This window comes from Buceros rhinoceros, unplaced genomic scaffold, assembly GCF_000710305.1.
Source record: "Buceros rhinoceros silvestris isolate BGI_N320 unplaced genomic scaffold, ASM71030v1 scaffold6755, whole genome shotgun sequence".
NCBI classification, from domain to species: Eukaryota; Metazoa; Chordata; class Aves; order Bucerotiformes; family Bucerotidae; genus Buceros; species Buceros rhinoceros.
Window position 1 is genome coordinate 2,189 of NW_010413319.1, and position 17,141 is coordinate 19,329.

Consider the following 17,141-nt stretch of genomic DNA (forward strand, 5'->3'; position numbering starts at 1 on the left):
TAATGATGGCATTTTAAATCTAATTTAATTCTTAAAAAGATTTGCAATATTAAAGAAAAAAAAAAGGCAAGCAAAACCTATCCCCCCCATCCCCCAAAACACAGCCAAAAGCTTTGAGATCGTGTATTTGCTGAACAAAATGCTCCTTGCAGAATTACAGTGGGGTTTTTAAAGACACGGTATTTTTCTTGTTTGCTCTTTGGTGTAGTTTTTTTTACTTTGTCATAAAAAATCCAGAGCCTCTCTCAGCGGATACCTGTACTTAAAGATGGGGGAGGAAGGGGTTTTTTTCTTCAGTTTTACTCACAAAATGTCTAGAATGGCAAATTTATTTTTAGTGGAGGGCATCTGTGTAGTTTTCCTGAACAAGAGCTCCTTTCTTACATGAAGGGGCCACTTATGGCTGCATCTCACCGTCAGAAACCCCGAAATGCCGACGGTATCAAAAGCCGTAAAGTGGCTGTTGGAGTTGCCACCCTGCAGCTGATTTTCTCCCTTACTCCTCAGGGCTGATCACTTTTTTGTATCGGTCTGGTGCAGGATAGAAGGAGAGCAAACCGCAGTTACATTGCTTAGCCATAGCTGTAGCCTTAGACTCGGATTTTCAACTTACTGAGCTTTGCAGATCCAGTCTGACAGGGGTTCTTTGTAACTTCATCTTTTTATTAGGTACGCTGTTGCATTAGATCACTGGGACTATTCATGCTGTGTAGATTGATTTTATGCTTATGCTCGTTAATGGCTTAGTGGCAGAGTACCTTGCAGGCGGTTTGGCATGCCAGTAAAAGTAATACGCTGCTTTATTTTGGGCTCTGCTGACCGTGTTGAGTAGTTACCTCATTGAACGGCTTCACTGAAATCATTACGGCTGCTGACTGCTGCCCTGGTTACACAGAGAAATTAAGCTAATCTTTAAAAGCTGGTTTTTAACGTGGAAGATTCCTGTGCAGCTACGCAGGTTAGGGCACATCATTTACGTTGAGTTTAAACCCGTTTTGAATTTAGTTGAGCCCACACAAAGACGCAGCGGATCTCAAGTTTACAGGTGTGGAATGCAGCGTGGTGGCCCACAAACCCTAAACCATCCGAGTTGCTTGCTTAGGTAAACTCTGGAAAGGCTGCATTTCGCTGGGCATGGTTGCCCGTAGATAAACAAAAGGAGATGCGTTTTCAGGTTTGAAGCAATAAATCGAGGCGTTAACGATTGGAAAATTGCTGCCTAGTAGAAAATCTCTTTTGAAATATACTTACCTCCTTGGAAGAGAAGGAACAAACCACTAACTTTCTGCCAACCTCTTTGATACAGAGGTACCAAAATGTGGCACTTCTATATGACATTTAATTAGGAGCATTTCCATGAGAAAAAGCTCAGGTCTTTTCTCTCGTTAGGTGTAAAACTCTGAATTTCTAAAAGGAATTAAATTTGGACTCTCTGATTTCCTCAAGCATTGCATGCAATGTTCTCCTGGGGATTAGTTCTTCTCTTACAAAATTGCTTTCTTCCAGGTGACTGTTCTTGATGTCCATGCTAAATTGTTTTGGAGACTGTCTGTTGCACGGCCTCTCTTGCTCTTCTGCTACCTCGTAGTCCATAATTGGCTTCATTTTCCTGCCTTTCTGAAAGCTTCCTGCTGCTTTATTCCCTCGGTCGTTGCCCCGCGGCATTACTGGTAAATGTTGTCACGACTCCTGTCTCTTGCAGCTTTGGAGATATGTTGTCCTTTACACTGACTGCATTTGTTGAGCTGATGGATCATGGGATTGTATCGTGGGATACATTCTCTGTGGCATTCATTAAAAAGGTAAATTTGTAATCAATGCTCTCTGTTCTATATCGGTCTAAAGTTTTGAGGTGAGTCATGGTTGGTTTTTGGTTTGTTTTATTTGCGCCCCCCAGGTATATTATTTAGGTGATCAGTCAAAAAGGTACAGGAAAATGGGGGATGAAAGTGCTATTTCAAAATAATAACTATAAACGTTAGTAGCTGCAAGATCTGGCCCAATTTCTATGGAAATAATGGGAGCAAAATAGGATTGACACTGTATTAGGCTTCTTAGACGAGGAATCACTTGCTCCGTTACAGCGCGCCCTCCCAGTGCAGATACCCCGCAGTTAATGCAAAGATTAGTGTTTTGATTGCAAGGAAATTAAAATAAGTAATTCCCTATTTCTTGAAACAAAAACCGGGACTGAAATGTTTCCTCTTGGGGGTTTGGGAGGAAGAGAAATGGGTTAGTTCCCAAATTGGCATTAAGCTGATATCGACTGAGTTTATCCAGTTGAACTCTGGCCCCGCTCAATCTTGCAGCCGCGATCTGTGGTTTTGAAACAGATCTTGCCACAATTTGCAGCTTTTTAAAATTTCCTTACAATGTAGGAGATGCACAAAAGCAGCAGAAGCACAGGAGGACTCTTAAAGTACAGAGATGTAACAGACGTCAGACACAAGTTTTTGTTACTGACTTAACCCTTTTCAGGGAACATCCCCCACCCCACCCCTCCTTTGCAAAGAATTTTCAAACCAGATTGAACTCAGAACTTGCCTTAAGTTCAAGTGCGTTTGTACAGGTTCAAAAGATACCAGTTCATTAAAATGGTATCGGAAGCAGTAATGGGACAACTATAACCTGTGGCAAAGTTATCCTCGTTCTAACAGAGTGTGTCAGAGCAAAGGAGTTTTATTTACATTTGGTTAGAAGATTGCTGCCGACAAAGGAAAGTACAAATTCACTTTTGTTGCCCAGAGTGAAAGAAGAATCAATTATGAAAAGAGCGGTAGATACTAAAGCTGGGTTTGGGTCATTAAAAATGATGGATGGTATTTGTAAGAAAAATTAGTGTAATTGCTTTGGGTTTTGGGCTCTTTGCCAGTCTTGCAGTGTGGGTGGATTTTGATGAGGATGGTGATGGTTATCTTTTCATGACAAAGAAATCAGCACAGCTGTTTTTTAACTGGCTTCATGAGGTAGAAGGTTGAGCCCAGAATGCCTTGCTTGCTCGGGAAGCCTAGTAAGAAATGTATGAAGGAACTTGCTAGATGAGTTTGAATCAATCTCCTTGATTAGTGACTCAATCATTGTCTCACCTTACCAAGGTCTTCTGCCCTGTGGGTTGTATAGTATCTACAGAAGAATGAGAGGAGACAGCTCATCTGTCTCCTACTTCCATAGATGTCCCTGGACAGGGACCCAATTTAAAAAAAAAAAACAAAACAAAAGGCACAAACAAAAGCATTTTCACAAAGTACCCATGAAAACCAAAACTGGCGAGTGAAACCCAAAAGCGAAACTGGAGGATAAGCAAAAGAGGCCAAGGAGAAGAATAGGACAGTTAGAAGAGAAACAGAAGGACAAAGAATGACAGGAATAGAGGAAAGAGGCACAAGTGTGTCCTGACCTGCCTCGTGTTGGAAGCCGGAACAGCAGATCCCTCGTGGCGCTCTGCGGGCAAAGGTCAAACCTAAAGGAGCACCTTTGGCCCTTGTGTCTCTGGTGGCAGTCTGCGGCTTTATTCTCACTCGCTGCTCTGGCCTTGGCTTTTGACAGGCCACTTGAGGCTGCTGATGGCCTTGCTCAGGTGATTGACAAGATGGATAAGGGGGCTGATAAGTTTCTGCTAGGGAGGGGCAAATTTGCAGTCAAGTGCTTCTGCCCTTTGAAGCCACCTTTCCTGTTAACTGGAAGCCCAACTGGAATGGGGAGGAGTTTATCTGAACTTTTCGCTTGAGTTGTTTTCTAACTTAAACCATAGAAGCTGGAGGAGACCTTAAGGAGAACCTCTAGCTGCTTCTAATGACTGACTGCCTGGTGCTGGATGCCATCTCCCTCCCGTCCTTTCGGTACATGAAGACTGTTAGTCCAGCTGATGCTTTCAAGGAGAGCTTTGTTCCTTATCTTAAGGGAAAATGGCATCATTTGAAAAAAGTTACTTACCCAAGATTCGCTGAAGACCTTTTTTCTCGCTTATGACAATAAAGTTTATTTCCAGCTTCCATAGTTTTTTAAAAGGATTTGGATACCCAGTTCCTCCAAGAGGAGAAATCAAGCCTGTAATATTGGTTGAGATAATTCTAAGAGATATTTTAAACTATTTATAATTGCCCTTTCCTAACAGTGTGATGCAGAGTCTTAGCCTTGATGGATTGTTTACTCTGCCTTCTAAACTGTACAAGGCAGGAAAAGGGGTTGGCAGCAGGATAGGTATCTCTGGGTCGGTTGTTTTTTCAATAGTCAGGTGCAACTCTAGTTCCTGACTTAAAATTTTTTCCACGCATTAGGACTTAACAGAAAACAAAACTCGCTCAGATTTTTCTGTAGGTTGCTGCCATCCAGGTGGCCCAGGTGAATAACTACTGGACACACGCTGCTCAGAAAATCGGATCTTATTTCCTCACTGTTCTTTCCCAGGGTGGTGCTTGTTGGTGCTGCCGTTTATTTATTTATGTTAAACTTTTGAATTCCCTCCTGACCTTATAAGTGATGCTGAAACGGAGCTCAGATGATGTAGTTTAGTTTGCTAAAGGTTTCTCCTCTCCCCTTGCTTGACGTGTTTAGCTCCTGTTTCAGCAGAGCAGAGGGGTTGAGTGTGTAAAGGCATCCTGGCTCCTGGTAGCCCTTGACATCGACTGGAAGTGAAGCACCCAGCCACTTCTTTTGTGTGTGGCTCTATAGGACTATGCGGATATTAAGGTCACAGGTATATTGCCCATCAAATAATTCTGTTTTAAGGAGAGACACCCGTGTTGCAGGTTTCCACGTGAAACTGCAAAACAATGAAGTTGCATGTTTCTGGAGGAGAAGTTGTCTGTCCGTGAGCTCGCTTTTTTTTCTCATCAGCATTTTTGATAAATGAGTGCAGGATTATTTTTGGATGTTGAAAGCCCTCCCTGTGTGTGGTGCTCAATAAGCAGAGAACAGTAAATAACACAGATTGGAACTCCTATTGATTCTTCTCTTTTTTTTTTTTTCCACATCCATAGCTTCAAGTATGGTAATAGAATTTCTTATTAATCTAAACGTGCTCCCTCTGGAGCTGGCATGCCTTATTTATCAGGGTTGACAAGCCTATTATTTCTGCCATGCTTCAGCAAGGTGGTTATGAATAGATGTATCTTGATGTGCAGGTTACCTCGCAGGTGCTTTGCATGTGGGATCAGTGTGACATGTCATAGCTTTATAAAAGCACAAGCCAGCTTCATGCCTTGGGTTTGTGTTTATGATTAAAAGGTGTTCTGGTCTAGGATCAGAAGAATAAATGTCTAAGGCAGCCTGTCCTAGACCGAGGTTTCAGTTATCCATACTGCTACCGTTCTGCAGGCCCCCGATACGAGTATGTTAGATCCCAGCGAAGCATTTACACTACCTCTTGAATTAGCATGGGAAGGAGCTGCTGCACGGAGAGTAATTCATACATGTCAGGGCTTCTAAAGAGGCTGGTGACAGCAGTCTGACAAGCTGGGACACGGTCTGGACATAACCTACTGCACAGTTGATCCACAGATGCCTGATGACCAAAGATGGGAATGCTCTGGCTGCAGTGCATCAAAACCCAGCTGGATTACCTTGCAGAGAGGTACTGGGTTACCTTGAAGAGAGGCAGGGTAGTACAGTGCTTCTGAGACACAGCTCGCTCTTCTGAACAGTACGATGTGCCTCATACACTAATGTGATTGTTACTTGGGCTCAGGACTTGCAGGCAGCAGGTATTGAAAGGCCAGAGTAAAAAAGGCTCATGGAGTTCCTTCTCTTCTCCTGGTCTCTGTGCGTCCATGGGTTGGTTCTTTGTTTTCTCTTAAGTCAATATGTACTCCCTGAACTGAATGTTCAGCATATTATATTCATATTATTGTTCAATATTGTATTCAATATTATTCAATATTATATTCAGCATAACACGGTGCTGTTATGGTAACGCAAACCAAGTAGCAGAGTAAACCACAGTGCTGCAGTAGATAAGAAGAAAAATCTGACCTCCTTTACTTGTTGTCTCCAACCAAAGTTGCAGAAAGGGTGTTCTGCTCCCTTGGAACGACTCACAATGTCACTAGTGTTGATGTTCACGTGTCAGTATTTAACTGTGAATTTTACAGGCAGCTAGGCAGCTTTTCCAAGGATAGGGCATGCCTCCCTTCCTCCAGAAGGAAAATGATGCCAAGGTCTAAGCAAGCATCCGGAAACGCTATAATCCCATTAGTGGCTTGTAGCACGAGTCCTGAAGAAGCACGTGTACTTGAAGTTTTCTGGGAGGAACCCATCAATCTTGAGACAGGACCACTGTAGTCTGTTACTTGGCTGTAAAGAGCAAACAACTGTGGTCACACAACCTTTCTTCTGTCTGTCTGTGCTTCCTCAGGTACCTTTTAGCTTGACTGTGCTGGTGTTGGTGCATTCAAGGAACACTCAGGGAGTTCCCACCTCCTGCGTCAGTGCGGGGCAGGTCATTCCCACACTGCAAAACAGCAGAGGCTAGGCCTGGGTTTAATTAATGTGCTGTTTGTCTGTGGCAGCTCGCAGTAAAGGTGACGGTTATTAATGCAGGAACACTTGGTGAGACTGGACTCTAGGCAGAGTTATGGAACCAGTTGTGCTGATGAATGATCGTAGACAGTTTTAATTTGTAACCTGGAGAGAGCTTTCAGTGTTGTCGGTAATAGCAAGAGGAGGAAAAAAAAAAAAACCTGTTTTGCTAGAGCGTGTGTTGCTAGAGCTGGGTGTAAATGTCTCTTTTGAAACATTTGCCTTGAGCCTGGGTATTTGTTTAGAGAAAACTGGCTGCGCAGATTTCTGCTGGAGAGGACGAGAACTATTCTCCTTGTCCTTTCCAAAGTTCCCCTCACAGAAGATATAACCATTCTGGTTCTTTATGCACACGACAAATCAAGATTAACCTTGAAGCGTATATTTTGGTGGTATGAATGTTGACATAAATCTACGCTGATTTGTGCCAGCTGAAGAACCTTTGCCACTGTGTCCTTTGAAGGTACCTGCAGTGCCTGGTTGATTGCTTTCAGGTATTCACTGCTCCCTGGCATGTGGCCAACACTCCTTTTATTCTAATGCCTTTCTGAACCACATCCACATTTTTTTTTCTCTTCCCTTTCCCCGTTTTCATGACAAGGTGTCACTCCTCTGCCTGTTTGAATTTGTAGATCGCAAGCTATGTGAACAAATTTGCCTCGGACATCTCCATCTTGCAACGGTCGCTGGCCATCTTGGAATCGATGGTGCTCAATAGCCACGACCTGTACCAGAAGGTGGCACAGGAGATCACGATTGGGCAGCTAATCCCACATCTGCAGGGGTGAGTGTCCTCAACGGAATTTGGAAAAAAACAGTGGTATAAAGATTGGCAACCTCCTGCGTGGCTCCTGCATCCACTGGAGGTGGCTGACCAGAGTCAGTGGCGCTGCACGGGGTGTTTCATTCCACCTCTCTTGAATGCTGTCTCGCTCCAGAATATCTTGTTTTTCTTATAAGAGGGACAACCTGGTCATGACCAACTTTGACTTACTACCTGACTTTTACTTGGTCAACGTTAATGGCAAACAGGTCCCTCTGCTTCTCCCTGCAGTAATGCAACTGGAAGATGTTTCTACTACTCGTGTGTACTCGTCATCTTCTCTCACGTTGATAATTTTGTTCCGAACAGGACAGACCAAGAAATCCAGACATACACCATTGCGGTAATAAATGCACTTTTCCTTAAAGCACCGGATGACAGGAGGCAGGTAAGTTGTTGGGTCTTGTTTACCTACATATCTGTAGGAAACGTGTGCCGTGTCGTATTCATAGCTGCCGTTGTCCCAGTCGCGCTTTCCCTGCAGTTAATTCAAATTGAAGCCCGTGCTGTTGTTTCATGCTGGTGTATCGTTCCTTTTACTGGAGCCACCTCCACCTTGCGCCGATACGAGCAGCGATTGAACGGGCTTCTGTGCTTCTGCAGTCCCTGTCACCTCACATGAACCACGTTGACTGTGGCTGGCTGTTGTAGTTATTGTACTGAACTTCTCGACAGCACAGCTTGTCTTTGGTAAACTGTTCCACCACCCCCAGATTTTTTTTAATAATAAGTGAATAATAAGTTTGAAAAATGGAAATATCTCGCCTTGGAGATATTAATGACTTTTGTAGTGTCCCGTTTTAAGTTACCTTTAGTGCCAGGGATCAGAATTCTCAAAAGGAAATCTTTCAAGGTTGCTGTTAAACGAGGATGGAATGTGATGTGTTGCGAAATAGAGAAGTTTTATCCATGTTTATGAAGTCATTAACCTGTGCTGAAACAGATTTAGTAATCTGTAATCTGTTTGTTTAACATTTCTGTCTCCTGAACAGGGATGATGATTTTCATGGTGACGTACTGTTAGTATCTAGATCGAGTTCACTGAGAGCTGCTGATCACTCTGATAACGGCTTTCCTCAGATTTATTTAAATTTTTAAATGCTGGAGATTTAAACAAACATCAAAGCCATAATGGATAATTTTTCTTCTTTTTTTTCTTTGAAACTTTTTTAAAATTGCAAACAGGGGAAAGTAAAACCATGGTTTTATTAAAAAAAAAATTAATTCTTTTTTCCTCATTCCTTTTTCCCTTCTTCCTCCAATAGAGGCTTTGGTTATTAAGGAAAGAAGGCACCTAATGAACAAAAATTGGGCATTCCCAGCAAGTGAAACTGTAGCTCACCCAGAGCGTAACCATCTAGTGAGGCTGGCAGTAAACCATGCAGTAGTACCTGCTGCTGTGACGCAGACCTGTTAGTCATGGAGTTTATGATCATCAGAATATAATGGTCTGTTGTGCCTCGAAGGCTAATAGCTCTGACACTTGCAGACAATTCCTTGCCGATATCTGAATTCCTTCCTCTCCTCCTTTTTAATTTTTTTTCCCCTCCCTATTTCTGTACTGCAAAAGCCAAGAGACTCGAAGATTTTTCTTTTTTAATGATATCTTACTGGTTGCATTGCTTCCTCTGGCACTGTCGAGGACCAAACCACCTAGAGAAACCTAGGTCATTAAAAAATAAAGACTCTATTGGAAAAGAGCAGAGAGTTTGCCCACTGAAATGATGCTGTGAATGTTTGAAGCACTTTTTTTTGGCAATTCTCTGCATTTTTGCAGAGACATGTTGCTATGGGAAATGAGATGGCAAATTTTGTCTACTAATTCTTGTTCTCCTCTGTTACTACAATACTTATTTTAGGAGAGGCAGCTCATCAGCCGCTAATAGCTATATAGGCTTCTTGGAGACAAAGTTGGTTTTGATGCGGTAATTGGTTTTGTGAATGCTTGTTGCTCCTACCAGTGACAAAACCCAATATCCCGACAATGGCTTTTCAAATTACAGGTGTATGAAAGAATTGACAATTTGATAATCCTCTCTAAGAAGTAAAATAAAAGCATTCTCCCCCCCACCTTTTTTTTGCCTTGAATGCAAACAAGACTAGTCTTATTCTTTCCCTGTCCGTCTCCTGGCAGTGGATAGACAGACTTCGAGCCAGGCTGTTCCCGTAAGGTGCAGTGTATCGTGTGCCTGGCACTCCCTCTGCAGCTCAGCTCTGCATCTCCAAAAGCCATGGAAGCATCTGTATCCTTTAGCACTTTGCTGTTACCTGCAGCTGAAACCTGCTCAGCCAGAAAAGGCTTAAACTACAGCAGTTTCTTCTGGTTTTCATCCCTTCTTCCTTCTTTATTGTTCTCCCGTTCTGTTGCAGCACCTTTTATCTGGTGTAAAGAAAACAGTCAACGCCCATGAGTGCCTCCTGTATCGCCATTAGTATTATTTTCTTTTTGCGAGCAAGTTCTCCCCCTAAACACTTGTTTTATTTATTGTTTTTGCAGCCATGTTACAGCAATCCAATTCTTTGTATGTTTTATGTGGTATCATCTGTTTTCCAATTTTCTGGTTTCTTGATTGTTAGATAAAGGTAACCAGTGTATTTGCTCTTCAACTTTCACAATGATCAACAGGAATATTTTAAAATGTATTTCTCCTGAGCATGAATAGTATTTCTGATATGATGCCAAGGGCACAGGACCACAGTGCATCCAGAGAATGTCCTTAAGCATGCGTCAGCGCTGATCTGATTTGTCTACTGTATCACAGAAAGCTGTGATACACGAGCTCTATTTCCAACCAGTGATCTGCTAATTCCCACCATTACCCCTTTGAGGATGTAGGAGAAATACAGTGTGCAGCGTGTTATCCAAATCCTTACATGGTACATTTTGAAAACAAGAATTTAGAAATAATTATGTGATGATGACAGCTGTAAGTTGTATATGCACCGAACGCACCAAGTGTGTGTCCACACACCCCCATGTATTTCTACATTGATGGTGAAAATGGGGTACGCGCTTGTAGGTGTGATTAAGATGAGAGTCTCTTGTTTGCTCAGTATAAAATATTCCCTTCTGCACATGGTAGGACATTTTGCAGCATGGACAGCCGGGATCAGCTGCTGCAGAATGACAGTAAGAGCATATTCCCCTTGATAGTCACTCCAGACAGGTCTAGAGGGAGAAGTGAATTTAGGACCAAATAGTGGACTGATGTCAGCGCTGCTACCCAAGTAGAGGGGAGAAGTATTTACTCGGTGTGGTGGAACAGTACCAGGTGGTAAGCTGATGTATTGAGTGCAAGGCAGAGCACTTGCCTTCAAAGCAGCCATAGGATTAATGTAAGTGAGCACGTCGTATGACGTCTTGCTTTACAGTCTCCTGGCTGGTTTCCATTCCACGCTTCCTTCTGTGCTGTTTGCAGGGGGAAGGCTGTGCTCACTGGTTTTGGATCACCAAATCCTGTGACATAGTTTTCACTTTCTTTGCCCCATTTCTTATGGTAAATTGAGTTTGTGACCCCCAAAATAATGCATGCAGTCATATAGCTGATGAGCTGCATCACTTTCTTTATAAGTAACGCTGCAGAAACTTAGGTCTAAAGCATTTTAAGTCAGTGTTGTTCTAGGTATGGCACTAAAATACCTGCTTCTGGCTAACTTATATTTTCTTTTCTTTTTAAACTAAATCAGGAAATGGCAAACATTTTGGCACAAAAGCAGCTTCGCTCCATCATCTTAACTGTAAGTATTTAATTTTCAAAGTTATTTTTCACTAGCGGAGAGAAAAGGGGACTGCATTTTTGGTGTTCATAGGTTTTATCTTAAGATATTTTAATTGCACTCGAATTTTGATATATTTTTAAGCCTGTAGTATACAAGACGAAGGTTTGGGTGTGGAATGGGTTCAAAACTGATTATCGTAAAGGATGTTTTCCCAGGCAAATAAGTTGTTGCTTCTTCATGAAAAAAATACTACTGAATAAAAGAGTAATCCTCAAGTATTTTCTTCTCCTGGAGCATGTGGACTTTATTGTGCAGGTGAGGAGTTGTCTGAGGAATTGATAGCAAGTCCCGTGTGTTGAGGGTTGGAGCTGCTGACATCTGAGCAAGCTGCCCAGAACTTTCCACCTGGCAAAATGAACCTCTGTGTTTTTCAGTTGTAAGGCCTTTATATAAAGTCACACACAATTTGTCACCACTTGCACAAAAGCAGCTTGAAATATTACTCAGGGTGAGGTTAATGACTGTACGATTAAAGCCTTGCATCTGTTGTGGAAGATCAGTAGGGTTTTGCATGTGGATAATATTCTTAGGCATCCATTCACTGTCGTAACATGCTCCAGTGCCTTTTGGCAGAGAGTTTCTCTTGCTCTCTGCAGCTGTACGATATCAGTTGCCATATCCATCTCCGACTTGATGACTCTTTCCTGATGCTGCTCCGCTGTGTTTAGTGACCTGCCTCTGTTTGCCGTACAGAACCACCTGTGTTTGGCTCACCAGAGATTTTTAAATTGTCCATCAGCTTGGTACCTGCTTTCCGAGTGGGGTAATTCCAGGGTGTTGTATGCTGATGTATTTTCCCTGTTATATCATTATTTGCGGGTTGTTTTTGTAGCCTGAATACCTTCTTGTGCAGGCAGCTACTCCCTTAAATATTTTCTTAAAATACTCTTTTTTTGTACAGAGCTCTAATGTTCTTGATAAGGAGTTAATTTTTCTTTGAAGTGACTTCTCAGTACTGGTTTGTTTGTTTTTTTTTTTTTTTCCTTGAAATGCCACTTTCTTAGCGTAGGCACAGGCTCTATCTAGTGGCTAGAAGGAGGAAGCTTCCGTGCACTGTTACTGTAAAGTCCTGTCCCTTGAAATTGCTTATGCAATACCTAAATCAGTAGCATTAGTCCTGGTTTGTTTTTTTTTTTTTTTTCTGGCGTGTACACTATTGCCTAGGAGCTGCATCAGCCATGGAAACCCCTAGTGGAATTAACAGTTGGACTTGATGATCTTAAATGATTCTGTGTTAATTTTCTGAGGAGGTGGCATTCACCACAGCCTCTCGTTCTTTGCAGCATGTTATCAGGGCACAGAGGGCCATCAATAATGAAATGGCACACCAGCTTTATGTTCTGCAAGTACTCACCTTTAACCTTCTAGAAGACAGAATGATGACCAAAATGGATCCACAGGATCAGGTAAGCACCTGGTGGGAGCTGGTCAGAACAGGAAGAGGATGAGTGCTCGTTGCTGTGCCTGAAGCTGGTTATGGAGGTAGAGACGCTGCTAGGGCTGCTGACAGCACTCATGCGTTCTCTCTCTGTGAAGCTGGGTCACGTTTTCTGGCTGTTAGAAGATCTACTGGCTATTGCATTCCTTTTGCAAAAGCACAACAAAATGGCCAGCCCTTTCTCCTTAGCACAGAGTTCCGTGAACTCTACTTGGTGTCACCCTGAGCTAAAACTCGGCAGAAATCCAGCATTTGTTTCTTCTGTGCACTTCTCAGAAGCAACTGAGATGTATGGTCCTTCCTAAAAGTGCCTCTGTAGAGCTAAAGATGAATGTTTAAATGAAAACTGTCTGGTGTACTAGAGCTAAAGTTAATTTGTCTTGGAGTAAAACCCCTTTTTGTTACTATGAACCTCGGCAGTAGTTGTTCACTTGTTTATTGCTCGTTGTCTCCAAGCACCAGCGTTAATATTGTTTGTCGTGCAAAAAGAGACACTCCTTTAAGAGGCTGAAGTTTAAATATAAAGTCCATGAGCCATAGAGATGTGTTTTGTTTTTTCATTTTTGTGGGCTTTTTTTCTACCCTGTACAAGGAGGAATCTGATATAATTTCTAAGAAGGAATGAAGACTTGCTGGTAATTTGGCAAAGTGAGAGAGCAAGGTGGTTGTAAACTTAAGTAATGCCATACTGTAGGGTTTTAGCCTTCCGTTTAAGTTAGAGGCAGAAAACTTTGACTCTTAGGAATGTACAAACAGTTAACTTGTGCGTATCTCTATGGAGAGACTATGGTGACTAACACACTGTTGCTAGTACTGATGACAGGGTGGTTATCACTGTCTTGAGACATTTCTAGTGGTGTGTAACTGCAGTCATTCCTCTCTTGCCCAGTCCTGTGCTAGCAAAAATGGACGGTTACCGAAAGGAATGCAGAGTGCTGAGCCGTTTTGAGTTCAGCCAGCAAAACGCTTAAGTACCAGCTCAGTTTGGAATGTGTGTGGTCTCTTGGCGACTGTGGTTTCATGCCTGTGGTTAAAATTAAGTGTGTAGTTAGTGGCCTTGCTAACATGACTTCCAGCTTCTGGAAGTCAACACTTAAGCATCTGCAGATGAACCCCACACGTGAGGATTTTGGAAAACAGGAACCATAAAGTCATCCTTGCTGACTGTGTCTCTGAGCATGAAGGAGGAATCTGGACAAAGAAAGGTTGGGCAGTGGAGGGAACACAGTGGTTTGAAACAGCTTTGGTTATTAAAGTGACAGGTAAGCTATTTTAACCAGTCTTTCTCACCGTGTTTTAACACAGGCACAACGAGATATCATATTTGAGCTCCGAAGAATTGCGTTTGATGCAGAATCTGAACCGAACAACAGCAGCGGCAGTATTGAGAAGCGCAAATCTATGTACACTCGAGACTATAAAAAACTTGGATTTATAGTGAGTATCTTTGTGTGATGGGCCACTGCAGGTGGGTGAGTGCATGTGTTGTGGTCCATCTCTTTAATCAGGCACTTCTCTTGCTTGGTTTCTGCTATTTCCTACAAGGGAATAGCTTTACACCTTTGGTTTTTTTACAAATGCTGTTAACCCCAAGTGACTCCTTTAGCAGATAGGGTTAATGGGCAGAAACAACTGCCTGAGGTTGAAGCACGTAGATTTGTGTGACATGCTGCAATTAACATCTAACTTCTAATGGTGTCTTGGATGAAGAGGCGTAGTGTAATGGATCTGAGGCAAACCTGTCAAGTCATTGTACTCTGTTAGTAATCAGGTGGTCTGATGAGCACAGTAAATCTGAGGTAGGACTCTATTGTATTGTGGGGCCTTATGTTTTAGTAGCTTAAGCCCTTTCATCTCTGAATAGGGGATGCATAATCTCTTACCCTGACTTAATCAGCCAGGTCTCAGCTGAAACTGTGTTGGGGAGCAGAGCATGATCTGGGTAAACTGCTGAAACATTTATATTAACGTATAATGAATGGTTTCCTTTCTCTGGAAACAGAGCGTGCACACAGACTGCAGTCAGTATCTTGATTTATTTTTTGCTCTAGGTTAGTACACAATTTTCCTTCTCCTGAGGTGAAATTGTATGCTTCACATCGTACGTGATTCATTCCTTTGCTGTCGGCCTGGCAAATATTCCCTGAATATAGTACAGTTATAGACAGGGTGGTTTTAAACACTGCTGGTACGAGCTAAAGCTCGTTTGAGCCCTCTGCTCAGCTCTGTGGCGTAGAGCTCTGCCTTACCCAGTTCCCTTGTGGTTTGGGGAGGAGCCTTTCTGCGTTCTGATAGTTGTTCCCATTACTGATGAGTGAGGAAAAATTACTGCTGTATCAGTGCTGTTTATCTGTAAGAAGTGGTAAGAAAACAGGTGGTAAGGGAGGAACTCGGCGTTTTGGGGTTGTAAGGATGATAGTGAAACCAGTGCACGATAGTGAAACCAGTGCTTTGAAGAAGCTTTTGAAGCTCAGTGTGATTCTTTTTGTTGTCTGTGAATCTGTTCTCAGTACCTGTGCGATAGAAGACCATTGATATCTCTGCTTCTGAGATTGGCAACTCCTGTGGCGAGAATGAGCAGAGGACTTTGTGCCCCCAAGGCCAAAGCTAAAAGAAAATGCAGGCTTAGAGACAGATGGGCTGGATATAGAGGGGTCACCGTCACCGGAGAAGGGAAAGTAACTGGTGGCAAAGAAAGAAACGGTGACACACACACAGTGGGAGCAGTGGAGTATGCTGAAGTCACGGTGGGGCTGTACTTGCAGAGGTTGTGGCATGTGGAAGAACTGAGACGATCAGATTTAAAACACTTGTTCTCTAATTCAGGCTGATGACTTTTGGATGTCTGCTGCTCACTCGAGTTTTCTGAGATGTTGAAGCCTCTCAGTTCCCACAGCCATCACTGGCACCAAGTATCTAGCACCTCTGAAAAGCTGATCTTGCTTTCTTAAACTGGAGCTGGAAAACTCTGAGCATGTAACAGAGCATCCAACAGAAGCTGAACCGGGACTAGCCTCAGATCTGAATTCTGATCCTATTTTTCTGCTGCTTAGCAAGGACTGAAGATCACCAGTTGTGCAGGCTGGCATTAGTTCTTCCGATGCTTGTCTTTGACCCTCAGGATATATTTTGATTCTGTGAGCTTATATTAACAGCAGCATATTTTAGCTCATAGGGTTGTTAGGAAAATACTCGGTGTGAATCAGAATGTGTTACTGCCTTGTCTGAGTTTGCAGGAACTCCTCTCTCGCTTAGGCATTGTCTTCCTTACCCTCATTTGGGCTGTCCGTTGGGAAGCCTACGGAAAAGACTCCCAACCGCCGTCAAGGGTAACGGCAGCACTGTTGGGTATTTATTTAATGGCAGTGGCCCCACAAGGGAATGGGGAGCAAAGCCTGTGAGGGAATGGGAACTGGGATCAAAGCAATGACGAAAATGTGGGGAAGGCATAAAGGGAGATGAAAAATATGGGAAGTGAGCTGTGGGAGGAGCACCATAGCAAGAGTCCCAACAGGAGGCAGTTTATCCGGCTAACAGTGTGACGAGGCAATGTACGAATGATAAAAATGTCTAGTGAACTGTGAGGAGAGTTATTCTGCTCCTGTGTGTAAAACTTTAAGCTAGGAGTACAGGGGACACTGCACAGACAACTTCTGTCACGGCTGAAAAGGCGTTTGACCTTCCTCACAGAGCTGGGGAAGGAAGCAGGAGCTGCTGTGAAACCTGGCCGGTGTTCTGCCGCCTCACTCATTCAAGTCTCCAGCGCTTTCGCAAGCCGCAGGTAGCGGAATGCATTCTCAAACCGATCTGTGCTCTGAATATCGAGGGGTTTCTCTTCCCCCTGTTTTGCCTGTGTGGCACAAGAAGAAACCCAGCCAAACGGGATGGTGCCTTTGAATGCCGTCTTGGTTCCAGGGGTGGTCCAGTGCTGATTTCTTGAACTGATTACTCATCCTTTCCGAGGGGGAGAGTGAAACCATGTCTAGCCATCAAGTTGTTCCTGGACTGCTTGTTCTTTCTGTATGTGAATCCCCTTCATTTTTCTCAGCCACATCAAACAGCTTTGCCCCACTTTGTCAACAAGAGACAAAGTCCAGACGTGGTTTCAGAAGTTTACAGCATCATTTGTAAAACTACAGTTAGAAACCTACATCCAACTAAAGAAACCACAGGACGTCTCCAGCTGGTTGTGATGACCTGCGTGAAGCTTGTTATGGGCAAAGAGATTTTCAGATGAGACCGTCTCGAGGAGATCTATTAAAACGCTGATAAATACCACAAGAGATGACCCAGTTAGGAGATCTAAGATGCACTCCACCCTATTCAGTTATTTTGAATAAATTGCAAATTTAATAGCCTGAATTCCATTTTCTTTGTTGTTGTTTTTTTCCCTTTAAAAATCTCTTTTGGAGAGGAAATCCCAACCAATGCTTATCCCTGTCAATTCTTGTAGTAGGAGCATTGTAAACTTTCGAATAGTAGTTGTAGTTCAGTATTAGAGATTTTTAAAAGATAAAGCCACACGTATTGGTAATGGAAAAAATCAGTCCTAAAATTCCTGATCTGTTCAAGTAATTTCTTTCC

General features: G+C 42.9%; 1 protein-coding gene across 1 annotated transcript in view; it reads left to right on the forward strand.

The window, feature by feature from the left end:
- Window positions 1-1,702: 1,702 nt before the first annotated feature.
- The window catches only part of LOC104493913 (engulfment and cell motility protein 1-like), a gene marked incomplete at both ends in the record, with an annotated part of 39,881 nt that continues 24,442 nt past the window's right edge, over window positions 1,703-17,141 (forward strand). Inside the window, 6 exons of the mRNA XM_010136677.1 lie at window positions 1,703-1,802; window positions 7,149-7,300; window positions 7,649-7,727; window positions 11,027-11,077; window positions 12,403-12,525; window positions 13,863-13,994. Of these exons, the coding sequence (XP_010134979.1) occupies window positions 1,703-1,802; window positions 7,149-7,300; window positions 7,649-7,727; window positions 11,027-11,077; window positions 12,403-12,525; window positions 13,863-13,994 (637 nt within the window). The remainder of the gene's footprint in view (window positions 1,803-7,148; window positions 7,301-7,648; window positions 7,728-11,026; window positions 11,078-12,402; window positions 12,526-13,862; window positions 13,995-17,141) is intronic.